General features: G+C 41.9%; 1 protein-coding gene across 4 annotated transcripts in view; it reads left to right on the top strand.

Annotated features, from left to right (window-relative positions):
• Positions 1-12073, top strand: part of SDHA (succinate dehydrogenase complex flavoprotein subunit A) — a 35559-nt gene that overhangs the window by 15487 nt on the left and 7999 nt on the right. For 3 of the 4 annotated variants that reach the window (XM_079949564.1, XM_079949565.1, XM_079949567.1), the window contains 7 exons: positions 1673-1797; positions 5383-5551; positions 6170-6365; positions 7246-7417; positions 7903-8021; positions 8726-8837; positions 10004-10134. In XM_079949564.1, the coding sequence (XP_079805690.1) occupies positions 1673-1797; positions 5383-5551; positions 6170-6365; positions 7246-7417; positions 7903-8021; positions 8726-8837; positions 10004-10134 (1024 nt within the window). Of the gene's footprint in view, positions 1-1672; positions 1798-5382; positions 5552-6169; positions 6366-7245; positions 7418-7902; positions 8022-8725; positions 8884-9135; positions 9152-10003; positions 10135-12073 lie in introns of those variants that run through there. The other variant, XM_079949566.1, reaches the window with a different exon arrangement.

Genomic DNA, 12073 nt, shown 5'->3' with positions numbered 1-12073 from the left:
AGCCTTGCATCCTGCCCATTAAACAATTTTTTCCCTTTTCCTATTGAATATGAGGGGGAAATCAGACTTCATGTCAACAAACATATGCTCCCAACAGTTTGTTTGCAAAGATGAAAGGGAATGCAGAGATGGGGGCTGCTTACAAAAGATTATGAAGTCAGACTTTTACTCTACGAATATTTAACACTTTAAAGTAGGAATTTCATACAATATATAATCTTCCTAAATATGTAGCCCTGTTAAAGATAACAATTTTTTTTTTTACCTCTGCTTAATTGTATTTTTATTCTAATGACTCACATTGAGTTAGAAGGGAATGGGAAGGAAAGAGTGCTGTAGTTTTCCCAGGCCAGCTGGTGCATATTTAAAAGGTGGGAACTGCAAGCTGCTCTTGCAGAGAAACAGTTGGGAATGTCTTTATCCTTTGATCCTTTGCAGCTGTGTCTTTGCATCCCCTGTGTCTAGTGCTGGCCGTGGCATCAGGTGTAGGTGGATGTGGCTGAAGAGGGAATTGCTTTATAGCTGGCATGGCCAAACTTGGCCCTCCAGACGTTTTGGGACTACAACTCCCATCATCCCTAGATAACAGGACCAGTCGTCAGGGATGATGGGAATTGTAGTCCCAAACAGCTGAAGGGCCAAGTTTGGTCATGCCGGCTTTACAGGGATCCAGAGGTTCCCCCTGTCTAGTTTACAGTGAATGTGCAGATTGCTGTTCCTAGTTAGCATGTGGGAGCAACAAACCACAGTTCTTGTGCCCAAACCAGGGACTATGTTTTGTTTTACACCAACAAATTACTATCCAAAGCCAATCATGGTTGAAAGATTGGGGCAAAGGGGGGAAAACAAACTAAACAGGACAAAATTTGGAACATAGGACCAATACAAAAGGATTAATCTCCAACATTTATTTACATCTTGATAGACATAATATTATATTGGATGGTTTGAAAATAATATGGGTGAGTGATATTGGAGTAGCAAAAGAACAAAATGTATGGGAGAAAATATGGATGATTTTATCAAAGAAAGCAATATCATCAACCCATGGGAGAATTCTTTAAAATTATTACATCAGTGGTACATTACACTAATATATCTGCAAATGCAAATAATACAAAATGTTGGAGAAATTGTAATTGACAAGGGTGTGTGTGTGTGTGTGTGTGTGTGGTAGCCATTTTCTGTATCACAGTTATGTACTATGATATTTTTATAGAAATGGCAAATATCACACATCAAAAAAATATCACACACCAACATTAATAATCTCTTTTAACAATTTGGGCAGAACAAAATGAGAAAGTGAGACCAGTGGAACAAATAGTATTCATATTGATGGCTGCTTGCAGGGTGATAACCAAAAATTGAAAAACTGCAGAGTATTTGACATTGGATTGTTGGTACAGAGAACTGTGGCAAATAGCGATGGGAGAAAAATTAACCCACCAACTTAAATTAGCTAAAGAGAAAGCAGAAATACCTTATTTTTATAACAGAGATTTATTATTCCTGCTCGCGTAGTCGAGCAACTGAATCAGGAGAAATCTGCACGTTATGGTCAATCATTAGCCATGACTTTCCAAGGTAAGTGTATGCAGCTGAAATCATTGGTTTTCTTTGTGTGTGTGAAATGTACTGGCCAGATACTAATAATGAACTCTTTTCCTAGAGGATATGGGCGCACCTACTTCAGCTGTACATCTGCTCACACCTGTACTGGAGATGGCACAGCAATGGTAACACGGGCTGGTCTGCCTTGTCAGGATTTGGAGTTTGTGCAGTTCCATCCCACAGGTAAAATGATGTTCTATAACATTACAGACAACTAAGGTTACTGTGAAACTCATTAAACCTTTAAATTAAACCTCATTAAACCTTTAAATCGAGGGTGGGCATTTGGGATTGGAGCAGCCTACAGCTGTTGAACTTCTTTCTCATGGCAGATGAGTAGTTCTCTCTTGCAGTACGTAGTTTGGATGACTGTTCCATCAGATTAAAAGGATTTACACAAGCTTGCACATCTGATTATTGGAGCTGTCTTTCGATTCTTAAAGCAGTTGATAGCTTTCTGCCTGTGTTACAACCATGAAAAAGTATAATACATCTTTAGCTTGTTCATGCTAGGGACATATTCATGAGAAACAACAACAATAGATCCCTCCTAGAAAGTAGATGAGAAATGGTTGTCTGAAGAGGCTAGCTATAGATAATGACTGTCTTGGAAACATTTAAGAAAAATGTCTATACAGGCAGTGACTGTTTTAGGCGCATTTGATATGTGTGTGACCATGCATGCGTGCATCATGCTGAACCCAGAGGTGGCTCAAAAAAATCACAAAAACTTCACAAAATGGGGTGGGGCAATGACAGCACAGAGTGTTTGCACTCTTTTTCAGTCATGTTTCACATATATGTGATTTCACTAAGCCGTTCAGTGCCTCGGAACGTAACCCCAATGTAAATGTACAAATGTGAAGCAGGTTTGGAAATACTTTAATGTATTTATTAAGTGTCTTGTATTATGTATCCTGATCTTTTCTTCTGAAGAGTGCCCAGAGTGTGCTATCATAAAATCCAATGAAACCATATGTGATATGTAGTAATTAAAATGTGAGTTATAAAAACAGCACTACCTGTATGTAATTATCCACTTCCAAAAGCATATACAGTACAAATAAAAATGTCTTCAAATTCCTTTTGAAAATAATCAGGGAAGGGAACTGCTAAACTTTACTTGGGAAGAAATTCCAGAGACGGAATGTCTCTCTCTTTCCTTTGCAACCTCCTAGCCACCCACAGCAGTGATACTGCAAGAAGAGCTTCTCTCTCTCATCATAAACTGTGTATACTTAGAGCTTTGTATACCAACGTCAACACCTTGTATTACTGGCAGCTGGTGCAGTGCTGTCAGAATTGTTGCTGGCTCTTTGACTGCTCTGCTCAACAGCTAAGCTGCCATATTCTGGACCAGCTGCAGCCTTGTGACTGTATAATATACAGTAGTTTAAGCCACTTGCTATATCTCAAGATTGAAACTCTGCCTCTGCCAGTTCTTACTCTTTCTACACCAAAGAAGAACTTTTAACTGAGTTAAGATTAAAAAAGGATGTGTACAAAAAATGGAAAAGGGGGGAAACCACCAAAGAGGAATTCAAACAAATAGCCAGCACGTGTAGATACAAAGTCAGAAACGCTAAAGCACAGAATGAACTCAGGCTTGCTAAAGAGGTTAAAAGCAACAAAAAAGGCTTTTATGGGTATGTTCGTAGCAAAAGGAAGAACAAAGAAACTGTGGGGTCACTCAGAGGAGAAGATGGTGAAATGCAAACAGGGGACACAGAAAGGGCTGAACTCCTCAATGCCTTCTTTGCCTCAGTCTTCTCCGATAAAGAAAACAATGCCCGACCTGAAGAATTTGGAGCAAATGATTCAGCAGAGGAAACACAGCCCAGAATAACTAAGGAGATAGTACAAGAATACTTGGCTAGTTTAGATGTATTCAAGTCTCCAGGGCCAGATGAACTGCATCCAAGAGTATTAAAAGAACTGGCAGATGTGATCTCAGAACCACTGGCAGTCATCTTTGAGAATTCCTGGAGAACAGGCGAAGTCCCGCCAGACTGGAGGAGGGCAAATGTTGTCCCTATTTTCAGAAAGGGGAAAAGAGAGGACCCAAATGATTACTGCCCAGTCAGTCTGACATCAATACCAGGGAAGATTCTGGAGCAGATCATTAAGCAAACAGTCTGTGAGCACCTAGAAAGGAATACTGTGATCACCAATAGTCAGCATGGATTTCTGAAAAATAAGTCATGTCAGACGAACCTGATCTCGTTTTTTGACAGAATTACAAGCCTGGTAGATGAAGGGAACGCAGTGGATGTAGCCTACCTTGATTTCAGCAAGGCATTTGACAAGGTGTCCCATGATATTCTTGTAAAGAAGCTGGTAAAATGCGGGCTTGACTATGCTACCACTCAGTGGATTTGTAACTGGCTGACTGACCGAACCCAAAGGGTACTCATCAATGGTTCCTCTTCATCCTGGAGAAGAGTGACTAGTGGGGTGCCACAGGGTTCTGTCTTGGGCCCGGTCTTATTCAACATCTTTATCAATGACTTGGATGATGGACTCAAGGGCATCCTGATCAAATTTGCAGATGACACCAAACTGGCTAACACCCCAGAGGACAGGATCACACTTCAAAACGACCTTGACAGATTAGAGAACTGGGCCAAAACAAACAAGATGAATTTTAACAGGGAGAAATGTAAAGTATTGCACTTGGGCAAAAAAAATGAGATGCACAAATACAAGATGGGTGACACCTGGCTTGAGAGCAGTACATGTGAAAAGGATCTAGGAGTCTTGGTTGAGCACAAACTTGACATGAGCCAACAGTGTGACGCGGCAGCTAAAAAAGCCAATGCAATTCTGGGCTGCATCAATAGGAGTATTGCATCTAGATCAAGGGAAGTAATAGTGCCACTGTATTCTGCTCTGGTCAGACCTCACCTGGAGTACTGTGTCCAGTTCTGGGCACCACAGTTCAAGAAGGACACTGACAAACTGGAACGTGTCCAGAGGAGGGCAACCAAAATGGTCCAAGGCCTGGAAACGATGCCTTATGAGGAACGGCTGAGGGAGCTGGGCATGTTTAGCCTGGAGAAGAGGTTAAGGGGTGATATGATAGCCATGTTCCAATATATAAAAGGATGTCACATAGAGGAGGGAGAAAGGTTGTTTTCTGCTGCTCCAGAGAAGCGGACACGGAGCAATGGTTCCAAACTACAAGAAAGAAGATTCCACGTAAACATTAGGAAGAACCTCCTGACAGTAAGAGCTGTTTGACAGTGGAATTTGCTGCCAAGGAGTGTGGTGGAGTCTCCTTCTTTGGAGGTCTTTAAGCAGAGGCTTGACAACCATATGTCAGGAGTGCTCTGATGGTGTTTCCTGCTTGGCAGGGGGTTGGACTCGATGGCCCTTGTGGTCTCTTCCAACTCTATGATTCTATGATTCTAAGTTTGAGTGATTTCACTGAAGGAAGTATTGCAAACAATATTCTGCTAGCAGAAGTGTTTATATCCTGCTTTAGGTGTTCAAAGCACTTCCCATACATCTTCAGTATTCAAGAGCCCTGTAGAGTTGGTAGTTTGCCATCCCTATATTGGCAGATGTGAGGCTGAGAGAATGCTGACTTTTCAATAGCCATTCAATGAACAAGCTTGATTGATTATCAAAGCCAAGATTTGAAGTTGGTACATACACTATATTGGATATTAAAATGTTGGTGTCTCATTCTAGTACTATGACATTGAGGAACATCTGTAAAATATAGTCCCTAACAAGTTTATAATGTAGTGACTGCTTGTTTTGCAGGTATTTATGGAGCCGGCTGCCTTATTACAGAAGGCTGCCGTGGTGAAGGAGGCATTCTGATTAACAGTGAAGGTGAAAGGTTTATGGAGAGATATGCACCAGTTGCCAAAGATCTAGCTTCAAGAGATGTTGTGTCTCGTTCAATGACTATTGAGATCCGAGAAGGAAGGTAAGTCTGGTTTTCCGCAACTGCTACCTTTCAAATATTATAGAAGATGTGGGATTGCTCAGTTTGTAAACATTGACCAATCCAGTATCTTAAAGCCTTGGTTCCCCAAATGTTGTTGAACCACAACCCCCATTATCTTGGACCATTTGCAGTGCTGACTGCGGATGGTGGATGGTTGTAGTTCAACAGCTTCTGGGAACCCAGGATTAAGGAAAGCTATCTTAAAGAATAATATTATTTCACTCAGACCATCTTGAACGTGTCCTCCTTGGCAATACAGTTCTTCCCGGGATTTAGGAGACAGGTGAGTGCGTACAAATGTAGGGATGTTTATGGCCTGCAGACTGGAAGGAGGGGGTGTAGGGCACATGGACAAGCCTCAGACTTGCTACCACATATGAGTCCTAATTGTAAGAAATGTGTTTCATTTATTTAAATTTACAAACTGTTAGTAAATAGAAAGTGAAATGTGGGTTGAAAAAGATGGCTAGTTCCTGTCACCAAGAGAGCTGTTCTTGTTTGCCTTCCTATATAAGATGATGAATGACTTTAAAAGTTTGCCTCTAGATAGGACTGTGAAAATGAGTGTGTTTAAAACACTTTTTCTTTTAACATCAGAGGATGTGGGCCTGACAAAGACCACGTGTACTTGCAACTGCATCATTTGCCACCTCAGCAGTTAGCAACTCGTCTTCCTGGGATTTCAGAAACTGCTATGATATTTGCTGGTGTGGATGTTACCAAAGAACCCATTCCTGTTCTGCCCACTGTGCATTACAATATGGGAGGTATTCCTACAAACTACAAAGGACAGGTAATTTTCCAGAAGTAATATTCAAATAGGAAGTATTCTAAACTGAATATTGTGGGTGTTTTCTGCATACTGATTGATATAATTGTGAAAAAATAGCAACTTGACAGCCCACTTTGACAGGTGGGTGGGTCTGCCTTCCTGTTAGTTATCTGACATTAGGTGATTAAAAGTTCGAGCTGTAGCTGCAAAGGGAGATTCTTCCTTTGTAGCCCTGGCTCTTCCTTCGCATCTCCAAGCCAGGAATGCAAATGAAGAATTTGCAGGTATTCAGGGCTAACCAGGTCTACCTTTCCTGAGCATGACGTTTTATGACATTTTCCCTTGTTAACGTAGGTTTGGTTAGCCCAAAATGCCCTGAATGCCAACCTCCAAGGCCTGGCAGACCTAATTCGGCCTGTGGGTCTTTGGTTCTCCCTTCTCTCTCTGCCTTCTGCCATCACCACCTTCACTCCTTGTGTTAGCCAACAGCTTTTAAAAAACGACTACAAGAAAGTCAGTAGTAAAAATGGTGACAAAGACTGTGTGTATCCCACCCTCAAAACTGTGTGGCTCCTTTTGTCCCTACCTTTGCTGTGCTCTCACTAACTTCTGCATTGGGGAGACTTCTCTGTCCATGGAGGATCTCTGTGGGGTTTTAGAACCCACTATAATCAGGGTTCTAAATCATGCAGGGATCTTTCTGCAGTGAGAAGTCTTCTCCACACATGAAGTTATGGTGAACACAACAGTGCCAGGAACAGGAGGAGCTGGGTGACTTTTGGAGTGGGATAAATGCGTGGTCCCACCACCTCTGTCACCACACTTGCCCTCTTCATGTGAGCGGTGCATGAATAGAGTCACTGTATGCTTATATTGATTTCACACTTACTTTTAATGGCAGGTGATTACTCATGTAAACGGCAGAGATCAAATAGTTCCTGGCTTGTATGCTTGTGGGGAAGCAGCCTCTGCCTCTGTTCATGGCGCTAATCGTCTTGGAGCAAACTCACTCTTAGATTTGGTGGTCTTTGGCCGTGCGTGTGCTCTTAGCATTGCAGAATCCTGCAAACCTGGTAGGTCTCCTTGCTTGTTTTTCATCTCCCTCGAAAGGCTTTGAAAGGGCTGGGTACCTTTGGGCATTAGAGCCCAAACCAGCATGCTGTCAACCAGCCCTTTACTCAGGAGAGGCTGGTGCTGCTCTTTCAAGCAGGGGCACCTTCAAACAGCAGGGAGCGGCTGACCACTCTTCCCACATTCTCCTTCCCAGGGGAAAGGCTGAGGAATTGGGGCTTGCATGGAGAAGTGGGACTGGTAACAACTTTTCACTTGACCAGCAAGGTCAAGAAACTCCATTAATGCCCATGAAAAAATATTTCCCTTCCTACCAAATTTATCAGAAGGGGGTGGGCAGGCACTGAGAATTTTACTAGGAAATAATTGAATTACTGATTGGCAATATATTCCTCTTGTTCCTTGCCTTCCCCCTCTCACCCTGACTGCTATCTAATTTTTGTAGACTTAACTGTAGCTGAATCATGCTTGTGTCTACTCTAATTAGGAGAGCCAGTTCCGTCAATTAAACCAAATGCGGGTGAAGAATCTGTAGCAAATCTTGACAAACTGCGCTTTGCCAATGGAAGCATAAGAACTTCGGATCTGAGACTTAATATGCAAAAGGTATATAAAAGGTTTGCTTGGAGGCTAGGCTAATAACATGTAATGTGAATTGCTAGAACAGATATATAATGTTTTGACTTGAAAACTGGATTTCTGACCTTCCTAAAATGATTTTCTTCTTTTTAAAATTTTGTGATCTGGTATTTTTGAGATGGAGGGGCTGATTATCCATTCATGGGTGACCTTCCTTAACTTTCAGCTTAAGTTGTTTCACATGGTTGTAGTAAATGGTGCTCAGAATACAAACATGATGTTCCTCTGCAAATGGAACCTGCTTCTACACTCCATCCCTAAGGGCTGTTGCACTTCTCAAGTTAAATTTGCTTTCATGTCCAGAACCTAAGCACTACTCCTTTCTTTTTGTGCATAGGTGGAGTTGCATTCAGAGTATATCAGATTTCTACAGATTATGAAAGATAGCGGGGTGGCTGTGCTGATATGTGGTAATGGTTACATATTGCAGCCCAGAGTAAATTCTCTTGGAAGTGATGGAGTCATTAAGAAATAGCCAGGGCAGCTTAGGCACCAGGGTGATTTAACTGAAGACAGTGTTACTGCACATGAGTATGGACTTGAGGATTTGTAGAAAGTGATATGGGTGTATTCAAACAGATTTTGACAACAGAACATTCTGGCAGCTGTAGGAGGTTAAATTTTTCTTCAAATTTCCAATCAATGTATTGTTTCTCAATTTTTTTTTATAGACAATGCAAACCCATGCTGCAGTGTTCCGTACAGGTCCTGTCCTACAGGAAGGTTGTGAGCAAATTAGCAGTCTCTATAACAACATGGATGATTTGAAGACATTCGATAGAGGTAGACTGTCTGAATGTAGCATTGTAAGCTTGGCCAGTGTGGTGTAGTGGTTAAGAGCGGTAGTCTTGTAATCTGGTGAATCGGGTTTACGTCTCCGCTCCTCCACATACAGCTGCTGGGTGACCTTGGGCTAGTCACACTTCTCTGAAGTCTCTCAGCCCCACTCACCTCACAGAGTGTTTGTTATGGGGGAGGAAGGGAAAGGAGAATGTTAGTCACTTTGAGACTCCTTCAGATAGTGATAAAGTGGGATATCACATCCAAACTCCTCCTCCTCCTCTTCTTCTTCTTCTTCAAGGTGCACAAGTAAATGATTGTGACATCTATCAGCATATGCAGTTCAGAGAACTTTGCTGTTAAGAAATGCAACGTCAGTTTGACTTAAAAACAAGTATTAATGAGACCACAGATTCACAGAGAAAATATTTAAAGGGTAACAGCTTGTGTAGTGCAGGGCATTTCTAAATATCAGTTTGACAAATGCCAGACATATAGGTGACTTTCACAGTTTTGACCTTCAGGGAACACTTCCCACATTGACTTCTCGATTAGGACTTCTGGAGCATGTTCTTGTGGAGCACTGGTTAGGCCTGCTCATTCTTGCTACTGGCCAATGGGACCTTAAGAGCGTATCCTAGAACATTCTCAAGCAGTTTCACATTGCAAAGACAGACTGGTAACAGTAGGCAAGTTGTTCATTCAGGAGATGGGATTGCACCATTACTGGTCATCTCACTGAGGAACCTTGGATAGCTTCAAATGAATCCCAGAGGTCTGTGGAGCACAGTTTAAAAACCACTAGTTTACAAAGTCCTGAGTCTGTGCTTCAAAAAGAAAAGAAAAAAGGAAAAATTAGCACAATAGTGCTGCCCTTTTTCCTGTGATATTTTTTCACATATTTAACTAGGAATATAGCACAGACTTCAGGCTCATGACACTGACAAAATTGTTATAGTTTTTAAGCTGCATGCAAGACAGCTTTGCAGGCCATGACTAAAACAGTTTCATACGAGAAACCACCAGAGACATGTTTTCTCAGAAGGGAGTGTTCACTTCAGGAGAGAGTGCATAGAATTGCAGCCTTGGTCTACAAGCAGAGTTGTGCTTTTGTCTGATTTGTATATTGGGACTGCTGAAATGCCCCTAACATTTCATTGTACCTTTAGGTATTGTCTGGAATACTGACTTGGTGGAGACTTTGGAACTACAAAATCTAATGCTCTGTGCTTTACAAACTATTTATGGTGCAGAGGCTCGGAAAGAGTCACGTGGTGCTCATGCTAGGGAGGATTATAAGGTATGCACAACTTCTTTATGTATCACCTGTGGCCCATTCCTGCTCTCACCATCCCTGAACATAGATTATGTTGGCTGGGGAGGGGGAAAGAGGAATGGCATATGGAAATAGTGGCAACAAAGTTCCAGGAAGGTGCAGAATCCTGAGACACATGGAGCTTTCCTCTGAGCAGCCAGAGTGTGTTGAACAGTTCTCATTGAAACATATTGGGTTTATATGTGGTGCTGCTACCCCTGGTACTCCCAACCAGATTTGGAAAGAAAAAAACCTTGAAAGGACTGCTGCTTTGTTGCAAGGACAGATCTTCCTGTGTGGTTTTAGGAGAAGCATCAGAATTTTCCTGTTTTATTCCACATCTAATGTCGGTATTGGAGAAGTATTCCAGTCTACAAATGCTTACATTTGTAGCAGCAGGTTACATGTGACTGCATATGTGCATATTAATCAGTGTGATACATTATTAGTGTTTGGGACTGGGGAAGATTAAGGGAGTTGGGCGGGCCAGGTTCAAAAACACTTGAGCTTTAAAGCAAAATTTGCGCATCTCTGCCCAGTCACACCCCAACTTCCATTTCGTTGCCAATGAGCCAATTTATTTTTAAAGCAGAATTGCACATACCAACACGTTGAACTGGAGGTACCTTAGTAATTAATTTTGTAAGAAAGAAGCACAGCCTAAGCAGCTCCACAATCTCATGGAGATATCTCTACCAGTGCCCTTTTTGACATCTCTTCTAAATGAGTGTTGTGGGTACCATCAGCACCTTTTAAAAATAAGAGTTATTGGCCTTACAGGACAGCACTTCCACATTTCAGTTGTTTATAATGTAGCTAAAATATTTAATGCAGGCAAAACCTGACTTCCGGTTTGGGATCGCTAGCAGCAGGGAGCGCGGAAAAAGCCGCTGAGAGCTTTTCCGAGCTTCACGGGGGCTTGGGGGCGACGCAAAGGCACTGCGACCCCCAAAACCTCATGGGGGGGCCCCCCTGAGGGATTAGCCATCCAGCAGCGTTGGAGCGGTTCCGAAGCTTTTTCGGGTTTTTTTTTAAGGATCCGAGAGCGACGGGACTGAGAAACGCGAAATGGTAAGCTCTGCAGACCCCGTGCAGCAATGCCTCTAGCTCCCACTGAAAAAGCGACAAATCTCCGTAACTTTAAGAACAGAATCCTTAGTGCTTTTGGAGTAATCTTGAACGGAAAATTTGGATTAAGCACTAAGTGAGAACTGGATGAAAAGGGATTTAAAGTGAGGAACCCGACCTGTTGTTTCAGAGCAAATATGGCGCAGGGCATATAATCGTAAGAGAGAAGAAAGGAAGTGACTAAGCGCCCGCTGTGGAGAAATAGAAGAGTGAAAGTCCTCAGCAACTTATTTAGCGAGGCAAAGGAAACAAAGTATTATAAAAGTAACGGAACAGACCTCTAGAGACTTTGTATTTCTTTTGGGGGAGAAGATACTAAAATAAGGGAATAAACGGAATACAGTGGTTATAAAGGAGAAACATTCTGAAGTTACAAACGAGATACAGAAACGCAAGGGAGAAAGAAGAGACAGGAGAAAGGACGGAATAAACAAACAGCTTAAATCTTTACCTGCCCCCTCTGTTTTTGAAGTTAATTATGGAAGTTCTTATAGGATTAAACAAGAGGGCAAATCTTTCTTTCCCTCCTCTTCTCCTTTAATTTTTTTTTTTTTTTTTAAATCTGGAAGCAACCTCCCCCTTCCTCCTTTAAAGAAGCTGGAGTTTTGTCTCCTCTCTTCCTGCTTCGTTCCTATGAGCTATAGAGAACTATTTGGATTTACTTATGGACTTCAGTTTAAAGAGTAGCTTCCTCCTTCCTCCTTTCTGAACAATTTGGATTGAACACACGAGTCCCTCAAAGGCTCTGATATGTGGATTTCGGTGGAGCTGAAACATATTTGAGAGAGGAATATAC

This window comes from Podarcis cretensis, assembly GCF_951804945.1.
Source record: "Podarcis cretensis genome assembly, chromosome: 13".
Lineage (NCBI taxonomy): Eukaryota > Metazoa > Chordata > Lepidosauria > Squamata > Lacertidae > Podarcis > Podarcis cretensis.
Note: the sequence above shows the minus strand (reverse complement) of the source record. Positions and strands in the feature narration are given on the sequence as shown.